Below are 25646 nucleotides of genomic sequence, written 5' to 3'. Positions count from 1 at the left end.
TTTCCCTAGGAAGTACACCAGGAATAGAAAGAAAAATAAGAAATGTCTGCCCTCAAGGAGTTCACCCTCAGGCAGATGAAGGAGAGAAAGTGTGATATTCAGAACAGGTTGCACGCTGTAAAGACCTGTGTGCTCTCTTGTCTTTGCAACAGGTACCATTTCTGTCAACACTCTGCGCACGCCCTACACTGCTCCTGGAGAGAGTGAGATTCTGGACCTGGATGACGAGTTGTACCTGGGGGGCTTGCCAGAAAATAAGGCCGGCCTCGTCTTCCCCACTGAGGTGTGGACTGCGCTGCTCAACTATGGCTACGTGGGCTGCATAAGAGATTTGTTCATTGATGGCCAGAGCAAAGATATCCGGCAAATGGCTGAAGTTCAAAGTACTGCTGGAGTGAAGCCGTCCTGCTCCAGGGAAACAGCAAAACCGTGCCTTAGCAACCCTTGCAAAAACAGCGGCATGTGCAGGGATGGGTGGAACAGATATGTCTGCGATTGTTCCGGAACAGGCTATCTTGGCAGGTCCTGCGAGAGAGGTAAGGTTCCAAAATCCAAGCTGCTGACTCCCCTGAGCTGAAAAGCGTATTCAGCATGGACCTCAAACTTTAAATGACCATTGAAACATAACGTATGCTCTGCGGAAGTAAACTCTCTGCAAGCTGTGCAGCCACACCTGACGTATGTTACTGATGAGTCCTTAATGATTTTCAAAGGGCCTGATCCTGGGAAGACACAGCTTTTTAAGTGTATTGCAGGGATAAATAAATAGTTGGGTCTTTTGGATCCTCTAGGGTATGAGCCTAAGATGTATCAAAGACAATCACTGTCTCTCTTGCCCAGTTTTTAATTTCAAGACACTAGAAAGTAAAAAAAGGAATGAATTAGACATCCTTTTGGCATCTAGTGCTAATATCTATGTCAAAAATAGCATTCGAAGCAAGCTAAGCTGTGAGTTGCAGCTTCCCTGACACTATTGCCTGAGCCTGTCATTTCACTTTAGTGGACCTTCTCAAGTTTGAAATTTGAAGAGTAAGGTGACTTTAAACCATCTAAGTTATACCAGCATTTTCAGAAGTGTACCCTAATTTCAAAGGCACTTACCTTTGCCTAAGACCCAACTGACCCAATTGGTAGAGGTTCCTTTACCAATTTGATATTAAGACTTAGCGTGTCTGTGGAAGCTCTGAACGGGTGCCTCTTTTTCCTTCTCTTGCAGGAGGCAAAGCTACATTTTTTTTTTTCTTCTCCCATTAGAAGGAGAATAGGGTTAAAGGAAGAGTAAAGTATGATAGCTGTCACCGCTCATTTGTAGACCAGACAAAAGGAAGAAATAGCAGAACACATATGTCTAAGTATGTTCTTTCATCGACCCAAGAGTTTCAGATAAATGCTTTAGTCGCTATACCCATTGTCACTCATTTTCAACAATGGAACAAAATATCAATATGAAAAAATATTGATGAGTTGTTGCATGTCCTCCCATGCTCCAAATAACATTGCTGTCTTAGACATTTAGCCTAAAAGTACCTGCCATTTACTTTTTTTATTTTTTTTAAAGAAGATGTTGGGGGTAGGAGTTTATTAATTTTATTTTTATTTATTTTTGCTGTGTTGGGTCTTCGTTTCTGTGTGAGGGCTTTCTCTAGTTGTGGCAAGCCGGAGCCACTCTTCATTGCGGTGCTCGGGCCTCTCACTATCGCGGCCTCTCTTGTTGTGGAGCACAGGCTCCAGCTGCACAGGCTCAGTAGTTGTGGCTCACAGGCCTAGTTGCTCCGCGGCATGTGGGATCCTCCCAGACCAGGGCTTGAACCCGTGTCCCCTGCATTAGCAGGCAGATTCTCAACCACTGCACCACCAGGGAAGCCCTGCCATTTATTTTTTAAGCCATACATAGTCTTTTTGACCCTGCATTCCTGAAATAGTTTAATTTACTTAAGCTAATACTTACTAGACAAGTATTTCTTTTCCAGAATCTAAAGTTGAAATGTGATTTTGATTCTTTATCTCAATAAAGAGGTTCATCAGCTTAATCAATATAAAAATCAATAATAATGACCTAATAATGATCTTAAATTACCTACCAAAATACTATCACTGTTCTGGGTTGTACAATGAGATAGGTCCATAGATAGATAAATATTTTAATTGCCTAGATTCATTCATTCTCCTAGTACTTAATTGAAATTCCTATGAATAATCATTAGAGGTTAATTATTTCTGCATAGTTTTGTTTGTAAGGTATATATTCTCTGCACATTTTCCGTTCTAATTTCAGTTTATTTGTTTGTATCGTATAGTTTTTAGAAATTTCCCAAAGGAGGCAACAACAACAAAGTGACAAAGCTTGCGAGATATATTACAGTTAGGTATAATGTGAGATTAGCAGACCTGTGTGATTTAAGATTCATGGCTCACGGGCCCAGCCGCCCCGCGGCATGTGGGATCTTCCCGGACCGGGGCACGAACCCGTGTCCCCTGCATCGGCAGGGTGTTTTCATTTTAATCACTCAGAGAGCTGTCACTTACTCTGATGCCTCCTGCTTAAGTGAAGCTAGAAAAGGGTATAACTGAACTGTCACACAAATTACAAAGGCCTTCAGTTAAATATGCATGGTGTACCACCCTGTGGCAATATTCTGCTACTACATATGGCAGAAATAAGAATGGAAATTGTAGAGCTTCCTAAACCAGAATGAGGGAGCGAAACTATTTATATATTGCAGTAATTAGAAGGAGGGGTGGCAAGCATATGCAGCTTTGCAAATGAGAATTTAGTAGCAAACTTCATCACTGGGATTCAACATACATTTTTATCTGATAGGTGGCTGGAAATTTCTGCAGATTTCTTTGAATACAGGTTGGTTGTGTACTGAGGAGAGAAAATAGTCATTTTTGTGAGGTTTTTGTTTCTGGACTATCCAGTGTACTGTGAGAAGTCTTTGCTTTTCAGAATTAATTTTCCTGCTCACATGTGGCATCTCCCAAGAACAAGGGTTATGTGGGATGCTTGTCATGCTCAATACCACAAAATCTGGCTTCTGTCCAGTTCCCAGCTCTGCCCTAGTTCAGTCGACACAAGATCATGTCCAACCTCAGGGTTTCCAATTCAAAAGAGAGAGCTTTGACTGTGGTTCTTCTTCACATATACTCTGATCACATAAGGCTGTTGATCACATAAGAGTTGACTGACAACTCTTGAAATTTAAAAAAAAAAAGAAAAAGGCATTTATAAAGTTTCTATTTTGCTATTATTGAGCAATAAATGTTAATTTATAAAGAAGCATGTTCAAGTCCTTGGACATTGCAGCATGGGGAACGATGTTGCAATCACATAGAAAATCTTCATTCTTCATTAAGTAAGCAGAAGAGTTTATTAAAAGGATCGGAGTGTATGCTGACTTAGGCAAACAAGAAAATAGTATTTTGTTTTATGTGCACTGATCCCATAAAGAAGAGTCGTATAGAAGTCATGTCCAATTGAATATAAATTGAATTCAGCACCTTCCCTCCTGCTTTATTTTTTTAAACTGAGAATTTGTGGAGACTTGGTCACAGAGAAATCCTTCTTGGTTGTATGTATATGGTATCATTGGAGGTCTACTTTATACTTGTTTGTTAAAACTCCAGCAGATGGAGGGACAGATGTCAGAGCAATGTAATTTGGCTCCCTGTCTGATTTTCATCGCTGACCACAATATGTGACTGCCTTTCGGCAAAACTGAGCACAGGTGTACACTTTAAACCACAAGAAGGAATAACACAGAAAAGCAAATTTATCAAACTTAACGACAAGGGGGAAGGAGATGGAGGGGACGGAGTTGAAACTTTTTCTCTCCTGCTGGGAAGTACTGTATTAGAATTAGCCTTTTAAAGCACTCTTTTGTGTTCTAAGCGATGTTTACGAATGTTTAAAGGATGCTGCCAAATAGCATAACCTTCAAATGTCAGAATGTTGTTTACCATTTATTTGGCAACTCTAGACTACAACCTTTGCATTTTCCATTTCTTGTCTAATTAAACATTAACTCAGAGACACTCGAGTTTTATTACTTTACTGTTATTTCATGCCTGCAGTTTTTCAGAGAATGTTAAAGGCCAATGATACTGATTTTTTTTTTTTTTTTTTTTTTTTTTTTACTTTGGATTGTATTTCATACAATATTTATGATCCATTGTCAGTCATCTATGTTTCTAAAAGGATGTTCCCTCTACTTAATTTTCAATCAAATTAAGCTATATTTCATAGAAGAATATGAGATCATTTAAAAAAATGATTGTTGAATAATAGAGACTAGATTTACAGATTAAATAAGAGAAGACTAAAAATATTTTCGCCCTTTTCTCTGTATAACACCAAAGTAACTGAACAATTGATAATGGCTTTTAAATTTTTATTCAAATATTTGTTGCTTTATAGATATGGACAATAATTGGCTATAAATTAGGAAGAGAAATGGTAGAGATCGAATTTCTTTAAGCTTATACTAGAAGCATTTTTTTTTCTAGTATTCACTACAGCTTTACAATCATGTTTTAATTATTCTTTGAGCAACTCCTACTAGATTTTCTTTAGGGAAACCTTATTGGAAAAATATGATGTAGATATGTGATATGACGTAGAAGCACCATATTTTAAGGGGATCATGTTTTATTTTCTCAGTACTTAGGTCAGTGCTTAGCCATGAGACCCCTGTTTTGGTAAACAGACCCCTCTCCTAGTCTGTCTTTTGTGGCACAGTTATGGCTTTCAACGTAAACTTTAAGGGATGTTCATCTACCTTGCCAAAATTAGATTCACTTACAATAGACAGAATAAATAATCTCATTAGTGAGTATTTATGTATGCATGATATTCAAATTGAAATATGCTCTTTCATATATCCTCAGTATCAAGTGCAATTGTCAATTCAGTCAATTTTATCGAGGCTCTACTGTTTGCCCGGCGCTTTTTGGTGCACTTGGCTGATGATAGAGCAATGAATAGCAGAGCTCAGCTTCTGCTGTAATGACTGTCACATACTAAAAGGCAAAGACAGATTATACTATACAAACAAATCAGAAATGGTAATTTAAAAAAAGAAATGGTAAGTAGATATAGAATAACTGGAGGGGGAATTAGAAGCAGGATTTGAAGCAGGCGTCTCTGGAGTAACATTTGACCAGAGACCTGAATGCTGAAGGAACAAGCCATATAAAGATCTAGGGGTGAGACCTTTTAAGACAGAAGGCTCCACAAGTGCAGATACTTGAATGAGAGATGAAATCAGTGTGGCTGGAGTTTACTAAACAAGGGAGGACATGCTAAAAGCTGAGGCCAGAGAGATGGGCAGGGGCCGAATCACACACAACCTTATAGGTTAATAAAAGGAATACAGATTTTATTCTAACTGCAGTGGTGGGAATCTATTGGCGAGGGGTGGGGAGGTGAAGGGTGGAGGTGGGGTGGGGTTGGGTGTGCACAGTTGAATCAATGAAGTGCTATTGAATCTGATCGACTTATTTAAAAGTTTAGCCTGGCTGCTGTGTATAGGGAGAAAGAGTAGAAGTAGGGAGACCATTGAGGGAGCTATCATAGTGGTCTAGGTGAGACATGAGAGCAGAGTCTAAGGTACTATAGCGGCAAGAACTGATTGATTCAGGAAATGGATTGGAATCAGAGGCTGCAAGACTTGCAGATTTGCAAATAGATTGGATGTGGCAGAGAGGGTAAGAGAGAATGCAGAAAGGTTAAGGTCTGAATAATGGTGTTAAGCCATTTATTGAGATGGAGAACACTGGGGCAGGAACATGCTGAATTTGTTCATTTTTGGTGTGTGTATCTTATTCAGATTGGAGATGTCAAATAGGCAATGGCTGATGGATGTTTGATGGGGCTCAGGAGAGAAGTCAGGACTGTTAATAAGTATTAGGGGGAGTGAGCATGTGAGTTGACCAAGATCCCTTAAGAGGTAGAGAGAAAAGAGAAGGGCCCTAAGGAGGGAGTTCTGGAGCCCTGGGCACTTATCTGTTCTGGATGTGCATTCAGTCCCACGAAGATAACTAATGATTAAAGTCTGTTACAAGCAATACTTGATTTTCCTGACTTTTTGGAAGATAATCTTTCAAAACCACAACTCCAAAATACAGTCTTCATAATAAGCATGGTTTCATCAGTAAAGTTAATTGCTGTAAATAGGCAAGATAATGAGAATTTCCTAGTTTATTTTAATTTCAGGTAGGTTTTCTTTTATTAAATGGTATTCTGCGTTATCAGAACCCATGGGAAAGCAAAATGACTCATACTTGTTTTGCAGGGTTCCACAACCATATGGTGTTTAACATTAAGGGGTGCTATTTCTTAAAACAGTCAGTTTGAGATCAACAGTTTTGCTATTCGCTTCTCTATGTGTTTAATGCAGCATTAAGCAACTTCCCCATTAAAGCAATCCATTTTCCTTTAGTAGCACACACCCACACAAGCTTCTCAGTCCCACCCCCATCCTTACTCAATGTTACCCAGGTACATAGTTATTGACTTTTTGGTGATAGCTTAATTTTTTCGGAACACCGTGGTGGTGCTTACAGATAATGCTTTAAGTTACCCCTTATCTGCAAATGAACTTTCAAATGAAGTTACAGTTTGTGTCTTTGTAAAAATGAATTACCTTGTTAACCATAATGACTCAGAAGAAGCATTACCTGTTGTTTGGTAATATCATTTTTTCTTCTGTTTTCTTCTGTTTTTGAACATCACCTCTGGAAAAGTGTTGGCCTGAATCCTATATTTAAGTCATATTTTTAATGTTTCTTTTTTGATTGTATTAGGGCAGAAATTATGAAAAAGATGATGATATAACTTTTCTTAGAATCATGGGCTTTTTGGGTAAGCAAAGGCCTTAGAGATGCTCTAGTAGCACCCTCTCATTTTGCAGGTGAACGATGCAGAGCCAAGTTTAATTTCACGGAGCTGATCAGTGGCCTGACCATATATAAACGTGCATATACAGTTGCTGGTGCTTCAAGCCAGGCTCACGCTATGGCTATACCAAAAAAGACGATGTCTGCTGTTGAGAAGGGCTATGCATACATGAACATGGATAATCTGACAGGATGAATGCTATACGTAGAAAGTGCTGTGGGTACAGAAAGGGAAGTGCAGCCACCTCTGCTTCTGGACTTTAGCATATACTTCACAGAGGAAGTTCTCTCTCCTGTGACTCCTCTTTCTAGTTTAAAAAAAAATTTTGCTCATTTCGGAAGAAGATGAGCTGAGTTTGTGTCTTGTGTTCTATATGGAAACCTTTAATAGGTCATGCTTTTCCTTTTCAAAGTATAAATGCACTAAACTGACCAAGAGCTTTTATATTCATTTCCCATCTATAGAAGCAACGGTTCTGAGCTATGATGGGAGTATGTTTATGAAAATCCAGCTCCCGCTGGTGATGCACACAGAGGCTGAGGATGTATCCTTACGGTTTCGGTCCCAACGCGCATATGGCATTCTCATGGCAACCACCTCCAGAGACTCAGCAGACACCCTCCGCCTGGAGCTGGACGCAGGACGTGTGAAACTGACGGTCAATCTAGGTAACAACTCGCCTTCCCCCAATGAACTAACACTTTTCACTTTTTGTTCAGTTTTGCCTGCAAACATTTATCAAGTAGCCTGTTTGCCATGGAAAGTTAAAACACTTAATGGTCTCATCTCCATTATTTAAATTCATTTAGGTTTGGGGGACATCGTTTTATTGTTCCTATTTCATTAACATAATTTACTGTTTTGTGATTCCTACCACTGAGGGTTCTTAAAAGGGAAGCCATATGTATTAATGAGGTTAATTGAAAGTATAAATGTTCAGGCTTAACGATGCCTCAAACTGAATTTCCTACTTTTATATTGACTGACACTCTGATTGGTTATAGGTGAAATCCTTTCAGATAAGACAAAAATACACCAACTTTTACTTGGATAACATATGCTATAAAATGTCAAATTTCTACTTAGTGATCTAGATCAACAGTTGCTCTTTCTCTACTCCTTGGGCTTCTCCTTTGAATAATTACCTTTGTGGTAATCCATCTTTTCTGTTTGGAAATACTGTGTGGTGATATTTTGCTATCAAACAGCAATACACAACCCTTCAATGCCCAAAGTCTGCGGCCCTCAGCAAACAGCCATGAGAACACTAAAGACACAGACTCTTCTACAGAAAAATAATGCTTTCCTGCTTAATTGTAGCATTCAGAAAGAGTCACTACAGTAAAACCTCACCAAACTGGATGAAATCTGGGGGAAGACCAGGCTGAATTAAGAAAAAGTCTAAATTGTAAGGAAAAAAAAATTGTAAGCAGTTTTGTTTTCAATTACATTCAAAAACACAAATTAATAGCTGGAAAAATCTTAAGGAAAGGTCTTACTAGGCTGATGTTAATGGGTGGTTAATAATTATCCATAATTAGCACATTATTTCATGTTAGTTGTGCCATCATTGTATAGTAAATTACTTGAAATCAGTTTTCTTCCCAAACTTGGCCTTTCATAATTTGTTTAATTTTTCTCAGGCGATCTCCACTCGTATCGAATGAAGGATTACAAATATTCTGCCCAGTACATTTCAATATTATCATTAACTCCAAATAATAGGAGTATAAATTAATGAGGTTTTACTGTATTTCCTGGAAGTGCTGAGTACACACAATAATGAATAAACAGAGAGAAAAATAAAATTCAAGACTACATAGATTTACAAAAAGAGTAGTAAAATGTGATGAGGTAAGGCATTTGTGAAAACCCCACATACATCTTCAAATTATGTTGGGCAGAATAGTAGCTCATACAATGTAAAATTACTTCATTGGTAGTTTATTGCATACAATTGCATCAATTAATATTAGTTAAATTAAGTTCAATAATAAGACTTTTTTTTAAGATTACTAAAGAACACATAGTACTCTTTTACAGTTCTGTTAGAGTTCCCTCTAGTGACAATGATAGGTTACTACAAGTCAATCAAAATTGCCTAATTGCAGTAAAGGGGCTGTTAGCCCTGGGCGGTGGACATGCTCGCTCATGGGAATTTTCCAACAGCAAAGCATTCTGTGGAAAGAGTTGTGTAGGTGCTGATCCTTGGCTGTTTGCAACCACTTTTCTGATGCGGTTGACGACACATGACAAACTCAGCTATATGGAAACAGAATCTAGGTTTGTATTTTTCATGTTCCCCAAAGGCATTAAATACTACAAACAAAACCAACAAATATTTATCTATATATAATATAAACATAAAACATGCCACATGATCCTTTAAAGATAACCCTTATAATCACAGTCTGTGTTATCCAGATTAGACATTCTGTTAGGGAATCTGATTTTATATAAGAAGAAAGTATAGGAAAAGGAAAATCAATAGCAGTAGTTACCATGAGACTTACTACGCAGAGATAACATTGTTAGCTCCTAACAGAGGAATAGGTGTGTGTGCTCTGAAGAATGACACTGCTCCTTAGCCACTAGAGTTTCTAAAGGGAACAGTTGTTTCTTTCTTCCTCCAATTAATACAAGGCACGGAATCCAGCTAACACCTGGCTCTTACCTTTTTTGCCCAAGCAAATAATAATAATAATAAATACATTAGGGTGAAATGAGAATAATTTCAACTAGCTCTCCATTTGACCATGACAATTCTATAGGATTCTGTTGGCCTTTGTGGGATAATAGATTTTGGAGGTTCAAGATGTCTGAGCCTAGCTGAGCTTGCACTGTACCCCATTGTGACGGAGCACTTTTTATTATATTGAAAACAATGATTTGTTCTTTCACAGATGGGGAGAAAGCTGCAGCCAGTCTAAGCCAAGCATCTTTGACAGTTAACAATTCTTTATTTCACTTAGATTTGTCACCATGTAGCTTTGTTTGAATTGGCCATTTTTTAAAAAACCTTCTAATTGTTGTTTCCAATGGTGCAGTTTTATAACAATGAATCTGGGTTCTAGATGTAAAGAATAAACAATATGGAGTGGCCATATTTGCATGTGTCTGTCCCCGGAAGGGTGGACTGTGTTTTATTGGATGTCTGCAGCTATTACCTTGAAGGATAAATTTTCATTTTTCATCTATTCTTCCCCATCTAGATTGTATCAGGATTAACTGTAATTCCAGTAAGTGCCTATTCAAAATTTTTAAAATGTTATTCCTCCATTATGATGTAGCTAGTCAAGAAAAAAAAGAGAGCAAGAGAAAGGCGTTTATAAAACTCATGAATTCACTTTTGAAGTATACCAGTCCATCATCTGGGTTGTAAAAATTCATTTTGAAATCTGTCCAGCTGAAGACTTTCCTGCTTCAGTTCCTACCTCTAAGTGGGAAAAGAGGTGACAAATATCTTGTAACAGAAGGTGCAAACGTCTCTGTAGACCTTTGGATAAAGCAAATAGCATTTGTATTTTGGCAGATCTTGGACTCCAGTAGTTCTCTTCACAACCAAATTAGGAGAAAATACTGTGGGGTCTTATTTCCTTCACTTTCTGTTTTTATCTCTTAACTCAAATATAGAAAAAAAAAATCTTTTCATGTGAAAGTTACTATTAAACCCTTCTAAATTCAACCAAAATTTTACATTGGAAAATGTGTGTTTTTCCAAGTTTTATGTTTATACAGAAAATTACTTATCTAAAGAGTTTTTTCTTGTACATTATGACTATTTACATAATGAATTTTTACATCCTAATCATATATCTGCAAAAATAACCCAAACCCTTCAAATCTGTGATATGCATGCCAAATGATGAGTTAGAAAAGATGCATGGACTGAGTTTTTTGATTTGGACTAGAGAACTTGAAAGGATGTAAGGACTGTGATTTTATTTTGAGTTGTAGCATTATCTGAAGTGTAAACTTATTTCTTTACGTAAATATTTAGGTTTTTCTTTTCCAGGTTGTGCTGACCACATTGAGGAATCTCATCTAATATATCAAAGTTGTTAGTTATTTAACTAAAATGGTTCTAACAAGCTTCTAATCTTTCACTGTCATAGTCAGTAAAACATTTTTTTTATATCCTTGGAAAATGCTGAATGTGAGTTGATGGAGTCTACTCCCAAAACTTTTGGCTGTGTTTCCAAATGTCAGTAAGTCATCCTCTGAGGAATAAAATGACGGTCTCCAACTTACAAAAACAAGAAGCTTTATCTAATTAAATGCATGCTATTTCAAATACCCGTGCTTCTTACAACTCAGATTTGTCTTAAAATATTTTAATATTCATATTAAAGCAGAATAAAAGCCAGTCTTTCCAAACATAGCAATAAAAAGGTAACTGAATCATGATTTATGAAAAAATAAATTATTATACTATCATACAGGCATAAAAATCATCTCAAACAGAATACAGTTCCTGAACTAATCTCTCAGAGCTCTAATACAAGTAGAATTTTTCAAGTATACATCATCTCTTCTCAAACCGCATCTTTACTACACTCTCTGAAAAGGAGCACAGGTTTAGAAGTCTGATACCATGGTCCAGTTTGCTTTCAGCTCTGGAGCATAGATGCAGACAAAGTAGCAACTCACAAAATCTTTTCCCAAAGCCAGATTTGTGACTCAGTGCAGCCGTAGATGTTCTTGATTCTCCCTGGATCTTAGAAAATCCATGTGAGGAAACTATTTTTCTAGACTTCTGCTATAATTTTATTTATATTAGGCATACAATAAAGCATGGGTTTTTATTTACAAAATATAACTACATAAGCTCTAGTATTTAATGGAAATTAACCCCATCAAATGTGCTTCTGTGTTCTCAGCTCTATCAATGGTTTTTTAAAATACTTGTTTATAGTCTAATTACCCTTGTTAGCTCCTTCTCTCCATTTGGCTTATTATTATAAGACTGATATTAAGCATAGTATTTTCTCTGGATATTTCACAGAATAATACCTTTGAGGAAAAAGGTTTTTGCTGGTTAGTGGATTTTTTCCCTTTTTAAGGAGTGTGTGTTACACTTAAATTACTTGGATTAAACCAATGGTTGTGAGCTTTCAGTGCACACCTCGGACAGGACTGCAAATGCCTTAACTTGACAGCAGTCACTGGAAAGCACATTCAGTGATCAGGTAATGTTTTCATTTCCTTTGCCTTTGTTTTATTTGGGGAATAGTGGGCAGATGTAGCCAGAACTCCAAGTTCCATCTAGAATTCATGTCATTACTCAACTTTGAGGGGAGGGAGGAATTTACATTTCAAATAATGCAAATCTAACTCACAGTGATAAATAAGCAGAGCTGTCCACCTGGACTGCATTTTGTACCCAATAAAAAATATAAATAAAATACTTGTATCTCAGTATAACTTGTAGTTTAGTGAAAGATTGACTTACTCCATTTATCCTCTGTAAGCCATAAGTCTGTCTGAAACTGAAATGTACATTTACTAAATCACAACTTTCAGCCACCACCATCTAAAAATTATACCATACCTAAGACATCAACTGTGTTTTGAGCTTAATAAAGAATACCTCAATTGATGTCTTTAAGAGAATTTCCACAGCAAGTATACAAACTGTAACATAAAAATTATCTTGCATTGAGAATGAATATTAAACTCTATAAATTATTAATTTTGAATGGAAATCTTCTCCAGTTTCTCTACACTTACTCAGAATTGCTCAGCTGTTTCCTGTAGTCACTCCATCCTTTCTCATTCACCCCTCCACCCTCCCTTCCTCAGTTTACAAGGAGATATTACTTGATACGGAAAAGAAAATATATAAAGCGTCAGACTCTCCAATCTTTGCTGCTGAAGAATAGGTAGTAAGTGAGGAGGGTGGAAGGTCTAGCTGCATTGCATGTATTCAGACCTCTGGGACTAGGAGATGGCAGATACGTTTCTTTTTCAGCCCTTCTTGTGTCAGTAGTTTAGATGCAGCAATGGAATCTTCCATGCACAGGCCAGGGGGAAGCCTTTTGTTAAGGTCCTTTTGAGAAAGGGCTGATTTGAATTCCAGGGACCATCTCTGTCAGATTTTTTGTTGCCACCTTTCCCCCCCTGCCCCATAGGAAAAGCTGTCAAGAATCTTTAAATGGAAGGAGAGAGGCTGTTTTTATTTAAAAATCAAAAGCTGATTTTTATGTGTGGAAAGGGTACTTTTTAAAAAGAACCGTCTCTGTGAATAGCGGTCATGTCAGTGTCAAAATGTATGCTTTGATCTCTCCGATTACAAATGGAATGTCTCTGCACACAATCCCAGACCAATCTCAGTTCATTGATGTCCATTAGCTTATTTCATTGCTAAAATATGTTTGTTATCTGCGGCTTGGTGTTAGATTAGGTCAGTATTTGCAGATTCACAGATGGGAAGGTGAACACAGGGGTGTTATGACATGGCCCTCCATCCTCCTCTGTCCAGGGCAATCAGATTATTCTTGCCTCCCCAGTCAACTCCAATATGGAGAACCATAGTCTACCATCATAAAATCATTTTATATGGGAGTTGCTAAAAGAACCAGCATCTTTTAATGCAGATAAATGTCTTCCCTGGACAGTGAAGGGTATTTCAATAAAGGTAGATGAAAAAGGACTGTCTAGTCACATCCTTTTGACATAAAGATCAATTATTTGAATTAATGAAAAAAAGACAAATTACAGATGATTCTACAAAAAATAATTATTATAGAAATGTGTACAAATACCAACTAATCATTACCAAGTTAGTACCAAAAGAGGCCAAGTCAGACTGAATAGTATTACGTGACTGAGACATGAATTGTTTGCATCAGAAAGTAACTGTATGAGAGTCTCTTGCCTAGTCCAGAGTATTGATTGACTTAAGACTTTTAAAAACTATAAAGAACACAAAAGAAATTTTCTACCTCTTGTGAAATTTTCTCAAATGCATTATTAGTAGGGCCTGTAGTAAGCACTATTAGAAAGGCCATTGGTCTTATTCTGCATTCTCTTTGTCTGCCAAAGTATGTAGCCTGAGATAGGGTGACCAAGACAGTCTCAATTTCAAATTTGCTGCCCGGTAATTCCCAGCAGTACATCCAAAGTCATTAGGCTATATATTTCCTTTTTTTTTTTTTTTTAGACTATATATTTCTATATAATTTTTTTCTGATAATGTGGCATCGTGGTAGTGTATTGCTTGCTTCAATAGTCCCATTTGTTTTTTCTTTCTCTCTTGTTCTAGTAACCTTACAAATTGTTAGTATTATAATCTGAAGGTTTAAATACATTGAAAATTTGAAAACTAAACTTGCTCCTATCAACTGTAGGTGAGTCCTAATTGTCATATAAGTAACTACTTTAAAGATGTAGTGGATGCAAGGAGGTTTTTGTGATTTTGTTTTTGTTAGTGTTTTCTTTCCTTTTTTTTTTTTTTTTTTTTTTTTGTCTTTTCCAGTTAATAAGTCAATGACATAATTATGGAATATCCTGCCTGCCCACAGGAAAGTTTGGGGCCACCTCTGCATTCACATAAAAAGTGGCTTTTAATAAATCCATGTTCTCTCATGTTTACTTTGCTTGTTTATTTGTGTTTCTTTAATCCTTACACGTCTCTTCTCCTGCCCACCTGCTCTTCCTTCCTACCAAGATTTACTCTTCTTACTTCTCCATTTCCAATGTTGTTTATTCCTGTTCTCATTCCTCTTGTTTTCTTACAAGAATAAAAACTCTCTGGGTTGAAAAAATATATTTTAGTAGGCAGAGCTTCCAACTATTTTTGGCTTCTTACAGAAAATGATTTATTTAAGACACAGAGACAACAAAATCGGAGATGACATTAATGTGGACAAAGTGTCAAGGGTTGAAGTTCAGCTCCTTTTATTTGTAGTTCATTGTCTAAGGATTGGAGAGAAAGGGAATCTAAGGCCAAGTACTTAACCTCACTTTTGATTTGGAGATAGTGAAGAAATGCTCTGAGTAATATGTTATCGGAAAATGTACTATGATGGATGTCTGGAGTGGATAATAAGATCTTTGTATTATCATTTTATTACCAGAATGAAAAGATCAACTGGATATTAGTTATCACCAATTTTTTTATGTAGATAAAAATGGAAAGCAATAAAAGATTGCAAAATGTCAACCAGTGGCACTTAAGCCATATTAGATTGCTTTGATCAGGCTGCCACTTGGCAGGCTACTTAAAAAGATATGAGGAAATTTCTGGAGGCTGGCTGTTGTTAACATGAAACAAATATTCAGGTCAGAGCAGCTGCCTGGTGCCTGAGACTCTGCCTCCACATAACCATCCCTTGATTTGTAGAGTTCTGTCAATCATTGCCTCTCAGTGACTGGTGCTGTCCATCCACCTAGGATAGGAACTGCTCAAGGAATAAAGGAAGATGAATATATACATGCAGAAAAGAGGAGTTTTGTTTGTTTTCTGCTGTTGTCATTTTTAAAGTTTAAAGTATATATGAAAGAAAGGAAAAAGAGACAGTTTATGAATGAATATTTTTAACAGAAATCTAAAAGAAATTACATATAAAATATAGAGACCGTAGATTTCTGATGAAAAACAAATAGCCAAAACAGGCAAAGGGAATTGGCACATGACAGTGAGTCTTTAAAAAAATATCAAAATTGCAATAAAATTTAAGGAGAGCCCATTTGAATTCTCCATATCTAAAATTTATGAGAATTATAAAGAAGAGTACACATTTAATGCCTACATAGATTGTGCAAAATTGTAGTGTGTGGGCTTGATAAGTAGAAGAGTTGGGTCTATTTTAGTGAACAATTAATTGGTTTATTGCTTATATGCAAATATAAAATGCTGAAGTGTTTTAAAAGATTGCTCTGTTGTGCAGGTTAAGAATTCATCTTGAAATCATGCTCAATTATTAATTTATTCAGTAAAGCATTTTCTTATTACTAGTGCAAAAGGGTGTGCTCAAAGTAATACAAAATTCCAGATTGGCATTGGCCAAATTCATCAAATTCTCTTTCATTGTTGAGAGTTAGTATTACAACAATGGCCAAGGTAGAAATTGTCAGAAAAACCTATAAAGTTTCAGAAGAAACATTCTGAATTTGATATCCCCTTGGCTTCTGTGAAAAGGAAATTTTCTTTTATACCACAAAATGTCACAAATTGTGAGACCACAACCTGTTGGTTGGAGGTTTTCATTGTGTTATTAGAGAGAGCTGGTTTCTAAACATTTGCCATTTCCTTCATAGCTTAGAGTTTCTTTTTGGTTTTGTTTTTTCTTTGGTAGGGAGGTAGCATTTTAGCATGCTATCATTGATCCAGAAAATCGAAGGTAAAAATATGAATTAGACATTCCTAGCCATTATTAAGATTTTTTATTTTTACATTTAGTCAATCTCATTGTAAGATGTATGATTAGAATTTCACTCATTTTAAAGGAAACAATAATTTCTTTTTTGTATTTGGAGCATTTTGTCTTTTTACTGATGTGACTTTAATGATTCAGGTTCATACAGAGTTAATCCTAAAGGATCAGAAAGACTAAAAAGTACTCACGAACTTCTGTTTAAAATAGCCTCTAATCCTTTGGACAGCCTTAATGTTCAATGATGATCTAAGGTGCCATGTCAAGTAACTGGTTTTACCAGTGTAGACAAATATAGATTAGAATTTTTTCAAGAATGTTTGCATTCCTAATTTTCCTCAAAAGAAAGCCACTAACAATTTACACTTTGTCAATTGCTTACCTGTCAGAGAATATGAAAACAAATGCTATGATTGTGGATCTCAATTCCTCATGTAGTTGCCAAACAGGAATTATGCATCTGCTACCTTCTAAAGTGGATGCATAATTTAAAAGATGCTTTGTCCACTTAACCACAGGTCAGACATGGTTAATATAAGCCTTCTAGCTGAGCTTCCATTTAGCTTCCTCTCTTCTCTACTGACTTGGTTCTGCTTGATTATAGCTTCTACATTTTCATGTCTTCTGTTTACTCATGGTGTCTCCTACCTCATGGTTACTATTCACTGCCTCTTCCTGTGCATGTCTTTTGACTTTTTGCTGCCCCTTCAGCTGTTGACTCAATGTATGCTATGTATTCAAACTCCCCTAGAAAGAGAATCGGTATATTCATTACTTATACCGGTCCTGTTGAGCAGAGATTTCAAATCATGTCACCTCACAAGACACTGACCAGATTTTAGCTTTGGGGGCAGATGCCCACTGGTGGTCCAGTCAGCTGTCCTCAGAGCAGGACAGTATACTCGCCTCCAAGGCGATGTAGGAGCAGCAGGCTTTCTCCACAAACAGCAAACATCTTTTTTCCAGGCTGTCTGATTTAAAATGTTTTGACTTTAACTGTGAAATACCCTTGCGGATTACAATTTCTTCAACACGTTACTGGCAAACATATGGTACGTAAGTCAAGTGGGCAAGGCTCTTGAAATCAGGGGGGAAATGCATGGGACCATCAAAAAACTTGGAGATTGAAATATTCATTGTGCTCAGAGCTCTTATCCATTTCTTTCACTTGTTACCAATGGGAGCAAAGAGCAAGATGGATAAGAAGTGTATTATGAAAACAGTTTCCCCAAAGGTAAAGTAAGAAATTCTAAGAGTATTTCAGTTACTATTACTTTTATTGTACTTAATATTGGATTGTTTGTTGTCATTTGTTCTTTGAATGCATCTTTCATACAGTTGTGAGAATTCTTCACCCTCCCACCTTCCCAGGAGATCAGACTAAATATAGGCTTGAAATATTTTATGCATAGTGCTAATGAAATAAATGTGTAACCCGTGTATCTTTAAAAATATAGGGTCATGGTGTGCAAATGTTTTGCAACAGGTTCTTTTACTTCAGCAACATACTGTAAACATTAGATCCGGTATGTGACTATAACCTGCAGTATTTTAAAATCTGATCTATTGCTTATTTCAGATTTTATACTGAAGTGACATCAAGCAGGTCCAGGTCACTGAGCCAGTTGAAGAAAGATAAAATAGGGAGAAAACATTTATGTACAAAAATAAGTTCTATGATGATTCATCAGTGACCTCAGAGCAATCAGATGAAAACTGATTGGAAGCATCTGTGAACAACATCTTGAGAAACAAACCAGATTGGAATAACCATAAATGAAGAGATACTTCTAGATGTGTTGGTATAAGTTATCATCATTGACACTAACCCACTAAAGTGAAAGCCTAACTAACATAATCTCACCATAGCAAGACTGACCAGGAACAAGCACACAGATATAACATTACTTCTAGCAGTTGGTTGACCAGCTCCAGGGACCCTCCAAACGCTGTCTCCTGAGATTAACCAAATTAATCTTGTGTAAGATTTAATTGCTGAGAGCCATTGCTATAGTTGAGCAAGCACCGTCTTAGAATACCTCCTGTTTAGTAAGGCAAGTCATTCATTTCAGAAGACTTTGATCCAAAAACAACTTCAAACAAAGGAGTAATCCCAATATTTTTCCAGTTACTAAAATAAACAGTCAAATAGAATCATAGCCCTCAAGTTAGTGACTATAAGTAAGCCTGATAAATAAGCTAATTATGATAAAGGAAAAAATTAAATTAGCACTATTTGTTATTGCAATAATAAAATCCAAAATAAAGAATTTAGTAAATCATTATATCAATGCTATGAAAAAAAATTTTATATTATCATTCTAATTTTTACATGATGAATGAATGAATTATCATGTATTATTTGTCCATAGCCTCCTTTGGGCAATCACTGAGGAAAAAATAGAAAAAAGATCAAAACAAATGAGATGCTACAGTTCAAAAATTCTAAAGACAAACTATCACTTATCATATGCCTTAGAATGCATTTTCTTAAAAAAAAAAAAAGTTGGTCGTAATGTTTACAACAAATACCGAAAGCTAGAGTTTCAAACACTGATATGACTTACTTGTGAAATGAAAAGAAGGGGACAAATAAACTTAACAAAGCCAGAAACTTACTTTTTTTTTTTCTAATATGCTTCTTATTTGGGGAGAAGGTTTTTACAAGAATACCCCCCAAAATATTGAAGGACTCTCATTTAATGATATTCTAATGCACTTATAGTAACACATGGGTAAAGCCATTGTTCCTTGAATTTTACAGAACTGTACAGTCTTCTTGATCATCTCATTAAAATGAATTCTGTAGCTATTACAATGTGTTTGGATGAGAAATCATATATTTAATTTAAAAATCTTTGCATTTGTGACTATAATCCATGGCTTTGTTTATGGAATGTCAAATTGAATATTTGTAAATTTCCAAATGCTCAGTATCTGTATACTTTTTCACTTTTTTCATTCAGATAGCTTGGCATTGTGTAGGTATTACATAAGACATGTTTAAGTAAGTGTCAATATAATCCTTTTCATGTTACGCCAACGTTGAGTATACTTTCAGTTTAAAATGCTTTATTAAAATCACATTAAGTATTTAGTACTTAATTTTATACTTGCAAGCTATCCTATTATGTGATAAGCATTTCTTGGAAATGACCTTTTTTCCTTAAAATAAAGTCACAGTCCACATTTTTCCTTTCATTATAATAGGTTTGTTTTATTATGCTTCTTCCCAAACCAGTCATTTGAGCTAGATTAGATTTAAAGAAACCTCTTTTGAAACATTCTTTTAGCAATATGTTTATATAATTTGTGTTCATTTTTACTGTGTTGTAAATATAATTATATTCTTAAAAGGTAATTATATTTCTTAAAATGTACATTTTTTACATCAAAATGAATTGCATCAGAGATATTTATCCTGATCTGTCATAAATGGGTACAATCAATATCAAAGCTGTATGTAAAGGCTAAATGTTTCTTAGTAGATCATTTGAACCTTGTTTATTCACTTGCCTAGAGCTATGATATGTAGCCAGAAATGAAACAGGAGGTGAGGCAGCTATATATAGTGAATTTTATTTTGTAGATGATGGAAAAGGGTTAGTATGAGTTAGGAAAATGGCAGAGGAATCTTTGTAGGGTATTTCCAGCAGCTCTCCAAGGTCAGAGCCTCTTGCAGATAAGATCCGTGTTTTCTTATAATTAAATACTCATTAAGCCTTGAATCCTCCAATTCCTAAGCCAACTAGTCTCTTTGCATTTGGAAATTACTGACTGCAGGCCTTGGGTAATTTTGCTCTCCTAGGCTCTACACATCATTAAATTAATTTTCAATGGAAGTAAACAATGAAGCTGTCTAAATAATTAGCCAGATAACTGAGTTACCCAAGTTCTCCAGTTATTTGACTTATCAGATTTCATGCTGCCAAATATAAAAACAGAGGGATGAAACTTTATTATTGACACTTCTTAGTGAAGATAGGCATTAAAAGTTAATGGAGTTACTTTTCATTAACTATTTGACTTAATTCAATATCAAGAGGTATTTCATCTACCACAAAAAAAAATCTCACAAAATCTAAACAGATACACCCATTCAATGAATAATTAGTGAATGGCTTTTAGGTTCAAGGCACTGAATGATAGGACATAAGATATTCTCTCTGAGGTTTTAAACCCATTTAGGGGAAGATAACAATAATAATGGCCGTATAATACTGATAATAATATTACCGTTACTATAATTGAGGGTGAACCATGTACCAGGCATTGTTTTAAATAATTAAAATGCCTTAAATTTATATTGTAAAATATTTCTATTATTAGCTTATTTTACAGATAGGAATACTGAGGCACAGAGACCTTATATATTTTACCCAAGGTCACACAGCTAATAACTCATGGAACTAGGATAAAAACTCGGATAATCTGTGAATCCAGAACATATGCACCAGACCAAGATATACACATTCCAGAAAGATTTAAGTAGCAATCCTATCAAAGCAAATACAATGTAATTAACTAGCATGTGACTATTTCATTTCTCCAGTGGTTTTTAAAAGTTTACAAAATGTCTTTCTTCTGTTACTGTTCATTTTTGAAAAACCCTCATCTCCAAGCTTAATGTCTAACTTTATATTATTTGCTCAAAGTACTTTTTAATTAGGGAGGGATAGTTCTTTTTTTTTTTTTTTTGTCCAGGCCTTGCTGCATGTGGGATCTTAGTTCCCCGACCAGGGATCGAACCTGTGCCCCCTGTAGTGGAAGCACAGAGTCTTAACTATTGAACCACCAGGGAAGTTCCAGGGAGGGATATTTCTAATATTTTTAGTATAAAAGAATTTGTTTGTTCTTAGGACTCTATACATGTCTCTTTGCCTATACAGTAAAGGCAAATAGCTATTTATAAAAACACTGAATAGTTCCCAAGGGTGTCTCCGTAGCTAAATTGAGGAGAGCTTAAGGAGGGTTAAAGAGGGAGGAGTTAGGTGGCTGGGCTAGTACCTCAATTTCATGGCTGTTAGGGTGATTAGTCAGTCCAAGGTCATGACTGGCACCAGACCTGGCCAGCAAGACAGCTCTGAGACAGACAGCTTCTCTGATACCCCAGAGGCCTTGTCATTAAGGACAGACAGTATGGGGAAGGTGACCCAACCGTTTATCTTACATTGATAAATGAAGTCTTGTCTGCACATTCCTGAATATAGAGCTAACTAAAGGAAACTTTAAAAATAAATAAGCACAAAACTTAGACTCTTAATTAGGGGTGGCTCAAACAGCGTGCAATTTGTGCAGTCACCCAGGGCTCTGTGCTTTGAAGGGCCTGTGCTTGCATTAATGCTCTGCTACCACTGTCCTGAAATGCTTCATTTTGAACAAGGGTCCCATGTCTTCATTTTGCACTGGGCTCACAGACTCTTTAATTGGTCCTTCCCCTAGTAAGGTTAGTGAATATCAAAGAGGAATCTGGAAGTGCCCTTTACATGTTTCTAATTTTAATTGGTAATTAACTCTCCTAGCTGATTCATGTGAGAAATAAAAACAAAAGAATTCTGCTCCCAGCCCAGTATCTAAAAACTGAGAAAGATAAAACAGAAACATTTAATGAGGAATTACTCTCCTTAGGTTTTAGTTTGTTTGTTTGTTTGCTTGTTTTTCAAGCAGAGGTCTGGCTGTTTTTTAAAGTAATTATTTTAAAGTCAGAAACTAATGGCAAAGTCAAATAGCAGGCTGAAGGTATCATAATTACAACCTGAGGAACACATCCTCCTGTCATTTATGGGCATAAGTGCTCTTGCCAAGAGCCATAGCTCAGGCAACCAGCAGTGGTGGCTCTTCTGTTTCTCCTGGCTTTTCTCTCTTCCTATTATTGTCACAATGACAAGGCTTGTTTCCAGCTTCCCACCAGGTCCTGCCTCCCACTGGAGGCTGTAGTTCTCAAAGTCAATTGCCAAATAAAGCTTCGTAGTACTCGGAAAAGTTGATATAGATAAGACACCTAATTTTATATATACACACAAATGTCATGCATTTTAATGAAGGCTGCCATTCTAAATTTGTAGAACAGGAAAGGTGATTACATTTTAGAAGTAGAGGAACTTTGCAATTGGTTTATGCCATTTACAGCCTTTTAAAATTGTTTTTAGTTTTTGTTGTTGTTGTTGTTTTACGGATAAGAAAACTCAGACCAAGAGCAGGAGAAGAATTAGACTAAGTTAGCATAATTAAGCTTATGTTGGATTTAATGGTAACAGTGAATCTAAAACTTAGGTCTCCTGACTCTTAAGCTCTTGATTATTTTTCCATTACTTATTTCTTTAATATTCAACGTAAAGATTCAGGAGAAAAGGGAATTTAAATTGTCTATTTATTTATGTGTATCTTACAGAGACCTGAAAAGTACAAGTTGGCTGCCTGTTTTTAAAAAGTTTTATTGAAACAAAGCCACACACGTTTGTTTACATATAGTCTATGGCTGCTTTTGCACTACAATAGCAATGTTGAGTAATTGCCATGACAACCACGTTCTGCAAAGCCAAATATATTTACTATTGGGTCCATTGCAGAAGTGTTTTGACCCCTATTAGATCTATTAGAATTAGATCTATTACATCTTTTTTTCGAGAAAGCTCCTCGAAAATCTAAGTTGGGGCATTCCCAATGCTTGTGCCATCAGTGTTTGGTACAAAATAATTTTTAAACTAAATTAGTAGGATATGGGTGCCACATAACCCAGAATGAATAAGACTAGTTAAATGGGACAAACAACAGATATAGTATGGACAATTCGATTTCAAAATTCCATAATTCTAAGATGTATGGTGCTGTAATTTCTAATTCAATTGCTGGGTGCTATAGGCAGTTTAATGATCAAAAAACATTGAACAGTTATGTATAAAGATAGAACCAATTTATATGCATAAGGCAATGCCAATCTTTTCTTTTTTAATTTATAGAAGAACTTTGGAAACTTTAGGATCCACTTTCATGTGATGCCCATCTTTAGCCCACATAGCTGTGGTTGAAAAGACACAACCTGTTCTTAATAAAATGGAGATAGATCATTTCTAGAAGGCAAACTAAATGGATTCCTACCTGCCTATTATCTATGCAGTTTGCTGGGTTGTGGCTTTGCAGAAGTACCCATTCGAATCCCTGTGCTTAAATGGCTTAATTGAGTAAACAGATTAGCTACTCAAATCACTAGATAGTTATAAAATAGAAATTACTTACATCTGATGTTTAAGGCGACGAAAAGGAAGCTAGAACCAACTAGTTTGAACTATAGTGAGAGATTAGGGTACCTGATACAGATGGTTCATTTATGTAGTTAGCATCTTTAAAATATACCAGTAGAGGGAGATAGCTACCTAAAGGGTACGTAATGAGTCTCAGCTTTGTGGCACTCAAGTCTAAAAGTTTTAAAAATAAAAATATAATTGGTTTGGGTTTGATTTTCCCAAGCTACATCCATCTTTCAACTCTAGGGACAGCTGTCATTTTAGTCTGTTAGACATCTTTGATCACATTGCTTCTTAGATCTCTTAGCTTTGTTTTATTCTCCTCTATTGCTCTTTAATGTTTATTTCCTCACATTCAAAAAAAAAAACAATATAAGTACTTCACAGGATATTTGCACACAAGGCTTTCTTCCCAAAAGGATCCAAAGTTACTATTATATACATCTTGAATATGAAATAAATTTGAAATATTCGTGAAATAATAAGAAACAAACAACTATTAAAATAGATTAAAAATACGCTTGCAAACAAACCTGAAATCCATCAAGGATGTTATATACATATATTTCAACTAACCTCCCATGAAGCTGTCTGTAAAATGGGGGAGTTGGGTTAATTATCACTTCATCCCTTGGAAGCTATTCTTTTCTTCATTAAATAAATTCATTTATTGACTTATGCCCAAATACTTTCAAATAGAATTTAAAGTGATTAGCAAAAATAATTTAAAATAATTAGGGAGAAGAGTCAATATGCAGAGGGTATTTTTAAAGGAAAGAAAAGAATCAAGTTGCTGAAATTAAGCACAAATCCTAAATCTTGGTTTCCTGATGGATAGAAATAAGGAAAGGCAATCTGTTCTGTAACTCACTTGACGTAAGAGGATATGGCCTATAAAATCTTCAAGAGAGAGCTTATAAACTTGGACTTTGTAATAAAGGAGTGTTGAAAATGCATGCTAAAGGGCTGATAATGCAGATAGACTAAAAAGGGTAGCTTTGAATAACTCTGGACCTTGATATGTATAATAAATGATGTCCTAGAAAAAGTTTTTTTAATTTGTAAGTGAAGAAAATCTGTATTTTTAAATCTGACTTTAAAGAGCAAAGGGTTACTTGGAAATGTTTTTTAAAAGCTCTTGCTGGAGTTTTCTGATAAAGAAACTCATCACTTTCCTAAAGGGAGAAATGAGCCCCCTAGAGGGTTCTGCAGAATCCAGAGGTTCTGGGTGATGCCTTGGGGGACAAGCTAGCCTGCTTCTTTAACAGCAGAGCAACTTCCCCTTTATGTGATTTTTATATTCTTTATGCATGATTACAGGTAGAAAAAAATAATTCCAACGTTTTAAAATAATAATAAAACCACTGCCCCAGTTTTGTAGATATTCACTCTATAACACTCACATTAATGCTGGGAGTAAGGTGTTAGTACCAATGAGACATGTTTTGATATCCCAGAAGGAAAAAGAAATCTTAAAAGGAATTCAGATCATTAATGCTTTGAAAGACTATAATTTTGCCATGGGGACAAATGACTCTGAACTCCAAAATTTCAACAGTTAAGCCATCTTCCTTTACCAAATACATATGTTTAAAATGTTTGTGAGAATGTGAGATCTCAAAGGCATTGCAGACATCCTCTAGACCATCTCCTCACTTTGTAAGTCTGACTTCTTGAGACTACAAGAAGCTGCACGTTTTAGCAAATTTCTGATTGTGGGTGGATCTAGTACCAAACTGATCTATATCATGTCTTTAGTACCAGCCATTTCAGTATCCCTGAGTAGAGGTACAGTGTATTTTTTAGAGGTTTCTTTCCACCATGACTTATGCAGAAGGTGTGTAAGATTTCGTAACATTGTGATTGTGCTGTAGAGCAAGCTGGAAGTCATGACAAAGAGCAACTTTCCTATCCTCTTCATTTAGATGTGAGGAAACTAGGAAGTCACGTTGCTATCTAAAGGCCACATTAGCTGGGAGGCAGTATAATGCAGGGGAAGGTATGCAGGCTTTGAGTAGGTCAGACCTAGGATGGAACACTTTTCTATCACATTTTAGCTGTGTGACCTCGGGACAAGTCGTTTTAGATTTCTAGGCCTTTGGTTTCACATATGCAAAATGATTATGT

General features: G+C 36.0%; 1 protein-coding gene across 17 annotated transcripts in view; it reads left to right on the top strand.

The window, feature by feature from the left end:
• Nucleotides 1-25646, top strand: part of NRXN1 (neurexin 1) — a 1113124-nt gene that overhangs the window by 502518 nt on the left and 584960 nt on the right. For 10 of the 17 annotated variants that reach the window (XM_024753585.1, XM_024753575.1, XM_024753571.1 and 7 more), the window contains 3 exons: nt 153-536; nt 7363-7566; nt 10111-10137. In XM_024753585.1, coding sequence (XP_024609353.1) covers nt 153-536; nt 7363-7566; nt 10111-10137 — 615 coding nt within the window. The remainder of the gene's footprint in view (nt 1-152; nt 537-7362; nt 7567-10110; nt 10138-25646) is intronic. The other 7 variants (XM_024753584.1, XM_024753583.1, XM_024753579.1 and 4 more) reach the window with 1 other exon arrangement.

The sequence above is a fragment of the Neophocaena asiaeorientalis genome, unplaced genomic scaffold (genome assembly GCF_003031525.2).
Source record: "Neophocaena asiaeorientalis asiaeorientalis breed wild unplaced genomic scaffold, Neophocaena_asiaeorientalis_V1.1 scaffold171, whole genome shotgun sequence".
In the NCBI taxonomy this organism is placed as follows: Eukaryota; Metazoa; Chordata; class Mammalia; order Artiodactyla; family Phocoenidae; genus Neophocaena; species Neophocaena asiaeorientalis.
Note: the sequence above shows the minus strand (reverse complement) of the source record. Positions and strands in the feature narration are given on the sequence as shown.